Below are 15,022 nucleotides of genomic sequence, written 5' to 3' on the forward strand. Positions count from 1 at the left end.
GACCTGGAGATGAGGACAGGACATGGCAATTTTCTTCAGCCTGAACATTCAATAGACTTGTGCATTAAAAACCAGCAGAAAGATTTGGACAGCATTGTTGGGATGTGTTATATGATGAAGGGCAGAGTGCCTTACGTCAAACCTGTACTTGTGCTAAAGTATCTATTTTAGAAAGCCAGCCTCAGGTTAAGGTGCTCTCTCACTGTGAATTTGGAAGTGTCCTTATTGAAGTTTCCTTCTGGTGATTAAATATCCCCGAAGTTAACATTTTGCAGCTCATTGCTTCATGAGCATATAGCTTCTGCTTGCCACCTCTGAGGCTTGCTATGCTTTTGTCAGCCTGATTTACAGATCCTTACAAAACCCAGCAGGGTGACTGCTGCTGGGGTCTTGTTTAATTCCAGCCACACTCTGCTCTAAATCATGAGTAAGTAGAGACTAGAAGCCTGCAGACAGCTTCTTATTCTCCAGGCCCCAGTGTGTTTTGCTTATGACCATAACATTTACTGCATGGAGAAAATGGTTAGAAACCAGGCTTTGCTTTTCCATGCTCTGGCTGGAAGACATGAATGTTTTAAATGTGCTTTCCTCAGATGGCCATCCTCTTCCCCACCCCGTTCTGTGTTCATTCCCTCTCCTCCTCCCTCTCTCACTTGTCTCCATTTCTTTCCCTTCCCTTTGCTGAGGCAGATGGTGCCGAGCCAAACTCCAGCAAACTTTTGGGGGTCCCGCTGACGGAGGAGCCACAGCAGAGGCTCAAGTGGCAGGCTCATCTGGAATTCACACACAACCATGACGTGGGTGACCTCACCTGGGACAAAATTGAGGTCACCCTACCGCATTCAGACAAGCTGCGCTCCCTGGTGCTAGCTGGCATCCCGCACAGCATGAGGCCACAGGTGAGAGTGCTGCCTGTTCTGGGCAGGCTTTCCTGCCTGGACTAAGAGACAGCAGAGTGAGACTACTTTCTCTTGGCTGAGAAGGTGCCAGATCATGGCTTTCTGTGGCTGTCTTAGTGACTCTGCCTATCTCTGTTCACCCTGTCCCCCCAGTTGTGGATGCGTCTGTCGGGGGCCTTGCAGAAGAAGAGGAATTCAGAGATGTCATATCGGGATATTGTGAAAAACAGCTCTAATGATGAAACCATTGCTGCCAAACAGGTAGGAGATACTGGCTAGTGCTGACTGGGCACAAGGGAGTGGAGAGAAGGGCAAGATTTGCTGCGTGAGGAGGAAGGGGTGTCTGCCCTCAGACCTGCAGCAGGGACAGCTGAGAGGACGTGTGTGATTGCATCCTGCTAAAGCTTAATCCTGTTGGGCATATTTCTCCTTCATTTTGTTGGAATAGCACCTGTGCAGCTCCCCTCCTCCCTAGGACAGCAGGGAAGGGGTTGGGCCCATGCTACCTGCAGGCTAGAAAACAGGGCTGCAGTTGCATTTCAGCAGACATCCTGACATTCATTGAGGGAAGTGAAGGGTGAAAGGCTGACAAATGCACCTCTGTTGAGGCAGTGGCAGCTGCTTCCAAGGACTGTCTTTGTTCCCTCAGATACAAAGTTTCTGAACACCAACAAGACTCTTACAGGGTGTTTTCCCTCTTCCTCTGACCTTTCCTCTTGTGGGAGGAGGCAAAGGCCATGGCAAAAGAAACTGAGCTCTGCACATGTTCACCTCTTGCTAAGAAGCTAGGTTCAAAACAGCTGGAAGGAGGAACAACAGTGCCCAAGGGAGATCTGTGGGCTGTTCATCTCGAAGTCCCCTGTCACAGATGTGGCCAGGTTGTTGGTTTCTTTCTGGGATAGGTTTGTTGGGAAGCCTTGCTTGAAATCCAAGCAGGTGAATTTCCCAATCAGTATGCCTGCTGTTCTCAGTGGTGAAGCTAGGAGCTGAGTTTACACAAGTATTTCTTGGGAAACACTAAATCGCTGTCTGCACTGGCCTTTTCCCACATGTCAGTGAAGGCTGTTAAACTGACCCCAGGTGCTTGGACACAGCCATCTTCTTTAGTGCCTAAGGACTTATGCACAAGTGTGAGAAAGCAGAGTTCCCTGAGGCCAGAGGCCATGGAGAAGTGCAGAGAGCAGAAGGCAACTGTTCAGATGCTGCTGGCTGACCCTGTCCTTGCTTATGGCTGTCTCACAGATTGAAAAGGACTTGCTCCGCACGATGCCCAGCAATGCCTGCTTCTCCAACATGAACAGTATCGGGGTGCCACGGCTACGCAGGATACTACGGGGACTTGCTTGGCTCTACCCAGAGATTGGATATTGCCAAGGCACTGGCATGGTAACCTGCTTTCAGAGTGTCTTTATGATAGGGGTTGGTTTGTCTGTGGTAGCTATGCTGGAGCAAGTAATTTGAGGCAGTGCTGCTGGGCAGTATAGCCTCCAGATGAGATGAAGGGAAATCCCTTCCACATGGAATGTTTTCTCTAGGGAAGGAAAAGCAGAGTAGCACCATGTGTCCAAAGATGTGGAAGAATTCAGTCCATCTGTTGGGGAGGGACAGGCATTACACTGAGGAGAAATCACTTCAGTGGGAGACTGCGGGAGAGTTGCTGCAGAGGGAGGAAGATGTTGATCACCTAGATACTGGTCCATCTCTCCATGTGAGGAAGTGGGGAAAGAGGTCTGCTCCTCTTAGCACATGCAGTTCTTCTTCCTTCAAAATCCTAGATGGCTGCCTCTCTGCTGCTCTTCTTGGAGGAGGAAGATGCCTTCTGGATGATGTGCGCTATCATCGAGGAACTGGTTCCTGCCTCCTACTTCAGCACCACCTTGATGGGCGTGCAGACTGATCAGCGTGTCCTGCGACAGCTCATCGTGCAGTACTTGCCTCGCCTGGACAAGCTGCTCCAGGAGCACGACATCGGTAAAAGTGTGCTCTAGAAACCACAGCTTTTCTTGCCAGGGTGATGCACAGACAGAAATTATTGGTTTTGTTTCACAAAGGGAGAGCAGCAGGGCTAGGAGCAAACCTCCTGGCCCTGGAGGCAGAGCATGATCATCTTTGAGCTGGGAGGAGAGCACTTAGGAGAATCGGTCTTCACTGACTGGATGACTTCACTGGTCATATTTCTTTTCTGTGTCTTTATTCACAGAGCTCTCCTTGATCACCTTGCACTGGTTCCTCACCTCTTTTGCTAGTGTTGTCCACATCAAGCTGCTGCTACGTATTTGGGACCTCTTCTTCTACCAGGGCTCTCTGGTGCTGTTCCAGCTCACTTTGGGTATGCTCAGTATGAAGGTAATTCCCACATTCTCTTCCTCCTTTATAGTACTTTGGTGTTTAATTCTGAGTTTTGGGGCAAGAAGGTTTTGCATCCACTTCCTATGTGTGATTTGGGAATGTGTTTGGGAAGATGACTTCCTGCCTTCCTCAGAACTGGCAGCTGTGAAGAATTCCCAAGGCACCTAACAGGATTCAGGGATTGTTTTTACCTCATTTATTCCCTCATAATTAAACTCCATCAGCTGCCCCCCTCTATTCAGTCTAGATCCCAACTTGAGGGTCAATCTTATCTAAATCAGGATACTTGAATTTGCACCAACTCTGTGCAGAGATATAAAGCTGAGGTTGTGGTCATCTGGGAAGCTTTTGATGGCACTGTTGAATGCTCCAAGAGATTAGCATTGTCCTGACCACATTTGATTTGGCTGGATTACATTTAACCACCTGATCTTTTCCTTTTTATGCAAAAAATAATTTGTGGTTCAGCTTGCTGTGTGAAGGGCAAGGGTGAGCCTGCTGGAAGTAAGGGGAAGGTGGAGCACAGTTTGATATGGTAGGCACTCTGTAGAGTGTGAGATCAAGCAGCTTCTATTCCCTTGTCCCCAGCAAGATCTCTGCTGTGCCCAGTCCTGGCGGTGGGTGCAGAATAGCTTCTGGTTTGTCTTTCCTTGCTGATTTGACTTAATTTCAATGATGGATGCTGTGATTCAAAAACAGGCCGTCTAGAATTTTGGGGGCGGATCTCAGTGCAGTAGAGTAGTAAAAGATGCTGTTCCCCTCCCATAGGTAGCTTGGACTCTTCCTACTGAAGTTTTGATGGAATTAATCTAGTTGTATGTGCACTGTTTCTGGCCCAGGCTGTACACTGAATGTAAAATTGCATCTAGCAGCCTCAAGAGCATAGCTGTCATGCTCACTGTTCTATGTGGCAAAATGACCGCATCGTTGCAGGAGGATGAACTAATCCAGTCCGAGAACTCTGCCTCAATCTTCAACACGCTCTCAGACATCCCGAGTCAGATTGAAGATGCAGATGTGTTGCTGCGGGAGGCCATGCGCGTGGCTGGCTCACTGACAGATGTGGCGGTGGAGACCCAACGTCGCAAACACTTGGCCTACCTCATTGCCGACCAAGGGCAGCTGCTCAACTCCAGCACCACTGTCAACAATTTATCCAAAGTGAGTGCGCAGGGTCCCATCTGCCTCTGCTGCTCCCTTTTTACCATTCCCTTATGTGTTCCCTCCCAATTGCTGTTTGTGAGCAAGAGGGCCTCCTGTCTGAGAGGATTTTGGCTCCAGGATGACTGTGTCATCCCAGTGGAGAAAAGGAATTGGGAAGTGAGGAGGAGGTCTGTACTAAGGAAATGCTGTCAGATCTGTCCTGGTTGATAAATCCCCAGGTGAAAGGGATATTGACATTGATTGTAATTATCATTAATAAGAGTTATGATGGGAAGTGGTGCGTTTTATTAATGGAAACTAAAAGAAACAACATATGCTTTTGGCAGAAGTTGCTTGGAGCATGCAGAGTAGGAACTGGAGTTAATCCATTAGTAAGAAACTGATATACTAAAATAACTCTGGAAGGTAGAGTCAGAAAACAGCAGCAGCCTTTGAGAAGCTGAATACAAAGTGTATCCGTGTTTAATCTTGGACTACAGTCTGCAGTTGTGGATGTAGTAGCTCCTGCTTGTCAAGCCTGTGTGGAGGATACATTCTTGATGCTCGTCTGTGTGCTAATCGCAAGACACTCCTGCAATTCTGAACTGTAATAGGCGTCCGCTTAGAATTTTATATATAATTACACATAGAACTGCTTTTGGCAATAAGTAGAATTAGAACTAAAATTATTCACTTGAGTTATGGTTGATTCTTGAACTTCACTTATGATTTCATAATAATTGAACTATAAATAATCCATTGCACATGGAGCAGATCAAGCAGTAGAGCTGGTTCATTGAGTTAGAACTAGAACAACTCCTGTCTAAAATTGCCAGTTCACTTCCCTGCCCCTTCCAGTGGTAGCTGTCAGGACCCCTTGCCCAGAGCTGACCTGTGTGGAGGATTGCTTTATTTTATTTCTGAAATCTGTCCTAACGCGTGCACTTTGTTCTCCCTCTTCCCTCTCCCTCAGATTGTGCGGCGCAGGACTCAGCGCAGGAAATCTGGCATCACCTCTCTGCTTTTCGGTAAGGACAGTCCTGTGCCTTTCATGTGGTGTTGATGGATATAGCAGCCTAGGAGGGAGGGAAGTGAGCAAAGCAGGGAAACACTGGGACAGAGGAAGAGGGGAGCAGGGAGCCAGAACTGAAGTATGAGAGGGAAAGAAACGCAGTTTTCTATTTGCTTGCTTTGCTCTGAGCTCAGAAAGTGAATTTTAGGTTAGATGGTTAGTCCTTAAATGGGGACTAACAGTGGGCTGCAGCTCAGCCCAGCTGTAATGTCCTTGCACTAACCAACAGGTCAAACACGTTTTCTGGCAGACCGTATGCAGTCCACAGGCTGGATGTTGTACTCTCCTGATCTTACTCTGCTCAGTTCAGGAACACCTCTGAAATACCTGAGACAGGGCGCGATGGTCCGGTGTGTTACCTGTCAAAATTTATAAAAGCAAACATCACTGAGGGTCTCCCTGACTTTGAGAGTTCAATGTTGTGAACACTCTTAAGTCTTCATTTTCTTTGCTTATGAGCTAAGTCAGCGCACGTCCAGAAATCACCAATCCAGAATAGGTTTTGCATGGGTTTAAAAGTAACTTCCCTTCTGTGACTCCATAATGGCCCCTTCTATTGTAAGCCTCACTGTTATCACCTTCCTTGCAACTGGTTAGCTTTCTTGAAATTGCCACATCTCACCACAGAAATTGTTTTTCCGGAGGAAGACAACAAACTGAATTTACAGGGCTCAAACAGTGTTCCTGTGGTGGCTGAAATGGTCTGAATAAATCTAAAACTGCGTTTTACTGGTCTTTTCAGAAAAGAGCTTTTCTGATGTTCTCCAGAAAGTTGATATATTGCCATAGGCTTGCTACAAGCACATACAGCATTACATATAAAAGTTATGGTAGAAGACCAGCGAAGCTGTAAAGTCAAGCATGCAGAAGTGAAGAAATGCAGGAAAGTTGTTTGTGCAACCTAAACTCAGACCTTTTGTCTGTAATGTTACCATACAGTCAGTACAAACTGAACCGTCAGGGAACTTAGCTGCCATGTGCATCTTTCTTGTGTCTCAGTCTCCTTGACCAAGTTTCAGTAGCTTTATGAAAGTGATAGCAAGTTATACCTACGCACAGATAAATTTGAAGTTCAAGCTTCAACATGTATCAGTGGTAGAACTGAGATGACTGGTGGTGTTTTCTCATTTTAGTAAGGTTTCTGTACAGCGGCTGTCATGGTTTTTACCTGATATTCTTAGTAATTAAAACATTGGTTAAAATAGAGAAGTTATCGTCCTGCAGCAGATGACCAGAATGGAAAACCTCAGCCCAAGTGAGAGGAAGGAAAGCGTGGATGTGACAAATTCACCTTATAGTGGGAACTGTCGGACAACCTTAACTGTAAAGTCTGCTGCCTGTGCTGCCTGTTACTGTGTAGAGCTGGTACATAGCCCTTGTCTGGGTGGGAGTAAGAACTTGCCCAGCACTTCATTCTTCTTCCTTAGGGTGAATGCAAGTTTAGTAGTGACTTGGACAGGAGTTGTAGAATCCTACAGAGCACTGTTTGGAAGGGATCTCTAGAGGTCTGTAGTCCAGCCTCTTCTGCTCAAAGCCAGACTCTTGCTCGTGCTAGGTGAGGACAACCAGGGCTTTCCCTAGCTGAGATTCAAGGAGTTGGACCGGATTTCTCATGAAGGAATGGAAAGAAGAAACAGCGAAAGGTAGTTTGGCAGAGAACAAGATGTGCGTGTTGCCCTTTTCCTGTTGGATGGGCATCGCAACAAGGAAACGCAGGAGAGCTAGTCCTCCTCTGCCCAGCTGCGCAGCTAGTCGGTCTGTGCAGACCCAGAATAGAGCCTCCTCGCATGTGGCTGATCCTGCACTGGTTTCCTGTTTTGGAAACGTACGTGCAGGCGTGTTGGGTGCAGTGAGGTGAGTCTGGTGGAAACCCCACTTGCTTTCCTCTGTATGGTGCATTTTCTAAGGTGGGAGGGTGCGGAACTTGCTGCCCATATCTCCTGCTTGTGTTTGGGTGGGATTGATCTGAGTACAGAGGGAGGAGCAAGGTATTTTGGCCAGAAGGGGCTGAATGATGACAGAAGGAGTTGGTGATCTATGTAAATGAGGGCAGCCCACTGAGATAGTGTGGCTGTGGTTAAGTAGTTTCTTCTTTAGTCACATTCTGGTTTAGCAACACAAATTTTCTGGGAATCCCCGCCGACTGCGTGATCACCTATCTATTTACAATCTTTGTGTCTCTGAATATGTAGTGAGACTTCTTACATGCTCTATTTCCTATCCCTGGCCACTGAGGAGGAGGTTTTATTAATTTTCATTGCTTGGACTGGGAGTAAGTATGCCCTACAATTTTTCTAGTCCAGAAGCAAAGTTCAGTCTTAAGCTCTGTGTGTCTGATTCTCTAATAATTTAACTTAGCAAATAGAAAAAATTTTTTAAAATAATTTAAAATCTAATTTTGTGCTTCTATTTATGTTCTTTTTTAGAACATTTTAGTCTTTTTAATTTGGATCACTTGTGATTAAAAGATACTGTTAATCACTTTTCAATAAGCAGAAGCTTCATGTTTACATGTTGCAGCAACTGTATAGCTCAGGCCACACTTTATTCATGTTGGTTTTTATAATGCTGTTAGAAGACAAGCAGAGTACTAATTTGCTTGCCAGTGATTTACTTGGGTCTTGCATAAAAGCTGTGTTTGTATAAAAATAGGAGCTCAATGCAAAATACGTTGTTTTAAATGTTGATTTTGTTAATCAAGCTACCACATCCTCAGTATATTAGAGAGAGCGCAAAAACAGATGTATGAAAATACGCTTTCAATTTAAAACAAACTGAATGTTTTTCAGGAAGAGAAGCAGATGGTTTATTGTTCCCAAACATCATGTACCCAATTTTTCAGGCATTCATATACATTAACTGCCTAAAGAGTCCATCCCATTAGGTATCTTTCTGCATAAATTGATAGAGATAGGCTGTCAAAACTCCAGGGGGAATTAGTGACAGTTGAAAGATGCTTTGGTAACTTTTACTTTATACTTATGACCATTGCTATACACCCAAAACCTTTGAAATCTGGCTGTTAGGGAGGTCGAGGTCTGAAGTAGATGGCGGCTTTTCTGTCGTGGCTGTGACTTCTAGCAGGAAAGTAGGCTGTCTTGGTTTTTCAAATCTCTTTCAGGACTCAGTGAATAATATGCTCTCAGCCTGTAAGGTATGCAAAACTCAGAAGTAGTTCAACCAAAAGCTGTTTCAGTTTCAAGAGAATTTCAGCTGAAGAGAATTTTTGAAAGTTTTGAAAGTTCCCTAGTTCTGTGTCCCGCCATTCAGCTGTCTATATACTGCGGAGACACTTCTCTAAAGTAGTACGCAGCATCTTGGTATACTGAGTTCTCCAGACAGATCAAAGATCACATCTTCCAGTTCCGTATGTGGTTTGAAATACCAGCTCCTTAAAACCTGAGACAGGCAAATCAGTGTTGGGTATTTACATTATTGAACTGATGGGCAGTGAGTACCCACCTTAGTGCAGGCACTTCTAATGTCAGGCTTTTTTGATTTCTGTAGAATGAATGATTTCTAATGTTAACAAAAAAATAAATACCTCATACTTGGTTTTCTTTCCTTGCCTTCCCTCTGGCTGTGCGGGCTCCCCTAGGGGATGATGATCTGGAGGCACTGAAAGCCAAGAACATCAAGCAAACGGAGCTGGTGGCCGACCTGCGTGAGGCCATTCTCCAGGTGGCACGGCACTTCCAGTGCGTGGATCCCAAGAACTGCAGCATTGTGAGTGGGAACTGCTGTCTGCTCCAGGCATGAGTGTTGAGGGTCCACCACAGGACAGGGCTGTTCAAATGCTCCTGGAGCACGTGGGCTCGAGGAAGAGTACACCAGGTGCAATGGGCAGAGGGTGAGGGTTGCTCAACCCATCCCTGGTGGAGGAGGGCTGCGCTGAGAGGTTGTCTGCCTGCTAGGAGAAGGGAAAGGTTTGGGAACAGGGGCATGGAAGCTTTGGCAGAACAGCTGGGAGTTATCTGTTGCTTTTCATTCCTCTTTGCTCTTCTTGCTAGGATCTGACTCCAGACTACAGCATGGAGAGCCACCAGCGGGACCACGAGAACTATGTGGCCTGTTCCCGCAACCGACGACGACGAGCCAAGGCACTACTGGACTTCGAGCGCCACGATGACGATGAGCTGGGCTTCCGCAAGAATGACATCATTACGGTGCGTCAGCCTATGAGACAGGGACCAGGGCAAGACCGTGCAGACCCAACTTGTTTGGGATGCTGCACTGCCTCTTCTGCAGGGAAAGAAGGGAGGAGATCAGCTCAGAGCCCAGTTAGAAGTCCAAGGGAAGCAGCTGGTGTTTCTGGGGGCTACCTGGGGATGAGGCAGTGTGTTCCTGTGAGTCTTGTCTTCTGGGTCATTCTCAAGGCAACCACAAAGTCCCTTTCCTGGCTGCCTTACAGCTGAGCAGAAGACTGATTTGGTCCAACCTGGGTCCTGGTTTAAGACTGCGCACTAAGCTGTAAAAGCATCCATTTACGTTTTAGCAGTGGGTGTCCCATCTGAAATTGGGGAAAACAGGGATAGCATTGTGTTTGCAGTAGCTTTTTGCCCTTGAAGGCCCTGGGCCATGTGAGAGAAGAACATTGGCAAAACAGGTGAGAAGAAAGTGGTTCCTCATTGTGTGCACACAGCTGGGCAGCTGTGGCCCTCCTGGCACTGCACTCTCTTCAAGCAGTGTTTTCCACTCCCTGTTTTTCAGATCATTTCCCAGAAGGATGAGCACTGCTGGGTGGGTGAGCTGAATGGACTGAGAGGTGAGAGAGCAGGATGGGTTGCACTGGGGAGAGGGGGGCTGGATGCGGAGCATCCATTCATCCACAGCAACTGCTCTGGCACATTTGCAGCAAAGGCTCTGCCAGTTACCCAGAGCATCTGCCAGGGACAAGGGAAATGTTAAAGCAGGGTATGTGAGCAGTGGTGCAGCTACCTGCTTACTTCTTGCAAACAGCAAGTTTGGGCTCTGTCCTCCTGGCCCAGGGCGGCTGGGTCCATGTCACCACTGCTGCTTGTGGGCAGTCTCCTGTAATTGGCTTCCTCTTGCAGTTGCCTTAATTCTTGTGATTTTGAGGCTGCTCGCTTCCTTCTTTGGGGTTGGACCCTATGAACTCTGATTTATTCTCAGCTTCCACTGGGCTCTGGCCTTGTCTGCATTAGAGGTTTCTCAGTGTCAGACTTCCTTCTTTGTCTGTTCTTTATAGGCTGGTTTCCTGCAAAATTTGTGGAGATCTTGGATGAGCGGAGCAAAGAGGTAATTAAAAAAACCCAAAACACAACAATAACAAAAAAAAAAACCCCAGCATAAAAGAAAAATTCATGTCATAGCTGAAAAAACATAGTTGAAAAGAGGCATGTATTTCCCTTCTCGAGTCTGTTTGCTCTCTCTGGCTATTGAGCGCTTAGTGATGTGATCAGGCAGCTTATCATCCTAACCCTGTTTGCTCAACTTCCTGATGCTGACCGAGTGGAGAATGAGGGCCCCAGAGGGCTGCAGGGGGTGGCCGAGGGTGATGCCTGGGGCTTGCAAGGCCCCTAGAGATGAGCTTTGGGAAAGCTGAGGATGCAGCAGGCGGGTACGCAGGAGGATCCTGCGGGCAGCGTTTCTGCCTGCTCCCCGCTGCCTGTGCTCTCTTCCTCCTTTGAGGCTGTGCCTGTGCATCCTGCTCACGCTTCGCAGTCACCACAGTGGGTTCTCCCCGAGCAGCTGTGCCCGAGGGGGCACTCCGGCTCAGTTCCTCTCGCGACCAGCAGTGGTGAGAAACCACCTATTTAGAGCAGACACCTCACTGTGGGCCCAAGGCTGGGGTAACGGGTAGGAGACAAACGTCATCAGCTGTTGGCCTAGGTAATTGGCAAGGGAAGTGGAGAAGGCCTTGTTCTCCCTCTTCTCCTCAGCATTTGGAGAGTGAAGAAGGGCTCAAAGGCTGACCTGGGACCCCAAGAGAAGGCCTTAGAGAGACATCGCTACTGACATCTCACTTGCTTCCTCACCCCCTTCTCGGGGCTGGTTCCTTAGATGCAGATCACTTCTCTGTGTATAAACACACCCTGTACTGGTGAGCCGTTCCCCTCCCAGCTGTGGAAATAGAGAGGATCCCGCTCATCCTAATTTTGGAACACCCTTCATGCTAACAGCATGTCAGGGTGATACCTCTGACCTGGGAATTCCCATCTGCCCCCACTTGCCTTGACTTTTAGCAGTCTGCAGAGTCCCAGAGACCCTCAGCACAAGTCCTTCTCCTTACCTCAGCTCAGTCAGCATCACACCAAACCACAGCAGGTCCTACGTGCTGAACGCTGCCAGGGTGGTGCTGGGGTCACCTCTGTGGTCTCCTGGGCAGCACCGAGGCACAGAGGTCCAGGTGTCTCAGCAAATCCCAGGGGAGTAGCGCTGAACGTGATGCCTTATGCAAGAGCCAGTAAGAACATAAGGGGGTTAAGGGAGTCGGGGGGAGCTAGTGGGTACCTGGGAGTGGAGGAGGTGTGCACAGCAAAGCTGTAAGTGAGAGGACCACCTCCACGCCCTGCCCCTTGGCCAGTATGCTGAGAGCTGGCTCCTCATGTCTCTCAGTACTCCATCGCTGGAGATGACTCCGTCACAGAAGGGGTGACGGACTTGGTGCGAGGGACGCTGTGTCCAGCCTTGAAGTCCATATTTGAACATGGATTGAAGAAGCCATCTCTGCTGGGGGGGCCCTGCCATCCCTGGCTGTTCATTGAAGAGGTGAGATGTCTCAGTTCCCTTCGCGGGCCTGAGGGCTGGGGTGAGGGGGCTGCAGGGCAGATTGTACTGACTGTCCCTCTGCCTTACTAGGCTGCAAGCCGGGAAGTGGAACGGGACTTTGACTCTGTATATTCTCGCCTTGTGCTCTGCAAGACTTACAGGTAAGGCCCCTTTATTCACAAGAAGCAGCTGGGTCTGTGCCCTGCTCCTGCGTGCTCATCACACTGCTGCTGCTCTCCACCTTGGGAAGGGTCGTGGTCTGCCCCATTCTCCTGTCGGTGTGGTGTCAGCAGGCTGCTGTGCCCGTGCTAACTCGGGGCTGGCAGTGGCTCTTGCCTCCTTCCTCACACTCCTGTGCTTGCTTCTGGGGATGTATCTTGCTCCCTCATGGCTGCAGGATCACCTGTTGGCTCAGCAGTAGCAAGGGAGATGTTGGGGCATGGAGGGGGAAAGGCCTGCTTGTGCTCAGGGTGGCTCCAGAGCTAGCTAGCTCCCTGCTGTCATCTTTGCAGGCTTGATGAAGACGGCAAAGTCCTCACTCCAGAAGAGCTGCTTTACCGGGTGAGTGCTGCCCCCAGCCCAGCCAGAGCCCAGCTCCTAATGTGGGGAATTTTCCCCTGGAGGCTACTGGGCAGTGATGGCCTTCTCTAGGGAGGTGCTCGAGAGTCTCCCAGACCTCCCCTGATGGGAAGCAGTAGGCACCAGGTGCCTGGGGAAAGGCAGAAAGGGAAGCCATCAGGAAGGCTTGGCCTCGCTGATGCTGGCAGGTGGCACTGGGTGAGGGTGGGGAGCTCTGGGGAGGGGAGCATTTGGCTGTGTTGCTGACATGGCTGCCCAGCCCAGCCTAAGGCTCAGCTGAGAAAGCAGTAACCACATCTTCCCACCCTGCAGGCGGTTCAGGCTGTGAACATGACGCACGATGCTGCGCATGCACAGATGGACGTGAAGCTTCGTTCCCTCATCTGCGTTGGTCTCAAGTGAGTCATCCTGTTCTGATGCCCCCAGGCAGAGGAGGGGGCGTGTGAGGAGCTTGGGAGGGGGCAGAGCAGGCTCAAGGGCAGCAGTTTCAACCTACCTTAGGCCACAGGGTCTCTTTCTCCCTCTCACTGAGAGGGATCTGCTCCTTTCTTGTTCATGCTGGGCTGGGTCCTGGCTGGAAGAAGCAGCTCTCATTGCATGGGGTGGCTCACACAAGTTTACTGGGTTACTTACACACCTTACTGTTGCCACTGGGGACAGGACTGTGGGCTGGGGTCAAGGCCTGGGCTGAGAATAGACTATCCCAAAGGGATAGGGCTTCTTTCCGTGGCTTCAGCCAAGTAACGTGCCTCCACCCTGTCGCTGCAGCGAGCAGGTGCTGCATTTGTGGCTAGAGGTGCTGTGCTCAAGCCTGCAGACCGTGGAGAAGTGGTTCCATCCCTGGTCGTTCCTACGCAGTCCCGGCTGGGTGCAGATCAAATGTGAGCTGAGGTGAGTCTGTCCCCATGGGCCTTGCCAGCATTTGGAGTGGATTTCCCCCTCTCCTGCAGGAGGTGGCCCTCACTTAGGGCTGGCTTTGGACCCTCTCCCGTGAGTAGCAGCGTGGGCTGCCCAGACATCCCCGCTGCAGAGATTCCCTTCTGTGTGCTGAGGCAGCAGCAACTGTCTAGACAGTTTAATGCGATGCACTGTGCCTGCCTGATCAAGAGCAGAGCTTGGCTCCTGGGGAGCTGTCGTGACAAGCAGGCAGCCTCTGCCTGCCAGCAACCTCCTGCCGTGCCCTGCACTTACTCTGATGGTGCCTTTTCCAACCCCTGCTCTCCAGGTCCTCTGCCAGCCACCATGAGTCCAAGCAGGGAACCAGGGAATGTGTTAGGGAGAGAGCCTGGCTGTCGCTGGCTGGGAAGGGGTTGCTCACCGTCTGACTCCTGGTTAAGGGAGGGAGCGATGTCAGGGGCTGCAGGAGCTGGAGGAGACCGCCACACAGGAGTGTCCCCTGAGCCTCAAGCACCGAGGAGCTCGTTGCCAGGAGGCCTGAGCGGTGCGTTCCTGTCCTAGGGACAGGGTGGAGGCTGTGCCTGCAGCCCCTGCTTAGAGCCGGGTCCAGCGAGGGAGCTCTGTGTGCCGTCCCCATGCAGCACTTGTGCGTGGGGGTCAGGACACTTCTCTTACTCCAGAGGCGGGGGGGGAGAGGGGGCAGAAACTCTGAGGTGGTACTGCCAGGAGTCTGTTTTCTGGAGAGGAACCTGCAAACCCCCATTGCCAGCTGCCTGCAGTCCTCAGCCATGTGTGTTCAGTGTCTAGGTGAGCCCGGGGCTGCCCGTGCCTCCCTGCATTGCTGTCTCAGGCTCTGCAGGGGTTGAGCTTGAGTCACATCTCCAAGCTTCTCTTTCTGGCCTGGGCCTGGCAGGGTGTGAAGACCAAAGAGGAGAGGGAACAGGGAATGAGTGGCTGGTGCTGCCCTTTCAACACCAACGAACATGGAATTTCATCCTTGTAAGCTCAGTGGCGTGCCGGGGCAAGCTGAGGAGCTGGTGCGATTGTGTGCCTGGGGGCAGCAGTTGTGGGCACAGGCTGGGGATGGGACCTGGGGGTGTGCACGTGTGTTACCATCGCTCTCTTCCATTGCAGAGTCCTCTGCAAATTTGCCTTCAGCCTCTCTCAGGACTGGGAGCTGCCAATAAAGAGGGAGGTGAGTAGGTGGCATCTCTCATTCTCTCTCAGCCACGGGCTTCGCTTACTGCCTCCCTCTCCCAGCTTTGTGCTCCAGCCCATCCTCTGCCTCCTCTTGAGCCGGCGCCGGAGGCTGTGGATGGGGCCGCTTTCCCTGCCGGGGCAGGCCGTGCCC

The 15,022-nt window shown here is 50.0% G+C and overlaps 1 protein-coding gene across 2 annotated transcripts in view; it reads left to right on the forward strand.

The window, feature by feature from the left end:
- The window catches only part of SGSM3 (small G protein signaling modulator 3), a 30,975-nt gene that overhangs the window by 13,795 nt on the left and 2,158 nt on the right, over nt 1–15,022 (forward strand). For both annotated transcript variants that reach the window (XM_035903214.1, XM_035903212.1), the window contains 17 exons: nt 691–899; nt 1,053–1,160; nt 2,142–2,285; nt 2,675–2,870; nt 3,100–3,245; nt 4,182–4,409; nt 5,365–5,419; nt 9,062–9,189; nt 9,474–9,629; nt 10,174–10,228; nt 10,673–10,722; nt 12,043–12,195; nt 12,286–12,356; nt 12,708–12,756; nt 13,087–13,172; nt 13,543–13,665; nt 14,806–14,866. In XM_035903214.1, coding sequence (XP_035759107.1) covers nt 691–899; nt 1,053–1,160; nt 2,142–2,285; nt 2,675–2,870; nt 3,100–3,245; nt 4,182–4,409; nt 5,365–5,419; nt 9,062–9,189; nt 9,474–9,629; nt 10,174–10,228; nt 10,673–10,722; nt 12,043–12,195; nt 12,286–12,356; nt 12,708–12,756; nt 13,087–13,172; nt 13,543–13,665; nt 14,806–14,866 — 2,018 coding nt within the window. The remainder of the gene's footprint in view (nt 1–690; nt 900–1,052; nt 1,161–2,141; nt 2,286–2,674; nt 2,871–3,099; nt 3,246–4,181; nt 4,410–5,364; nt 5,420–9,061; nt 9,190–9,473; nt 9,630–10,173; nt 10,229–10,672; nt 10,723–12,042; nt 12,196–12,285; nt 12,357–12,707; nt 12,757–13,086; nt 13,173–13,542; nt 13,666–14,805; nt 14,867–15,022) is intronic.

The sequence above is a fragment of the Egretta garzetta genome, unplaced genomic scaffold (assembly GCF_000687185.1).
Source record: "Egretta garzetta isolate BGI_Z169 unplaced genomic scaffold, ASM68718v1 scaffold51, whole genome shotgun sequence".
NCBI lineage: Eukaryota > Metazoa > Chordata > Aves > Pelecaniformes > Ardeidae > Egretta > Egretta garzetta.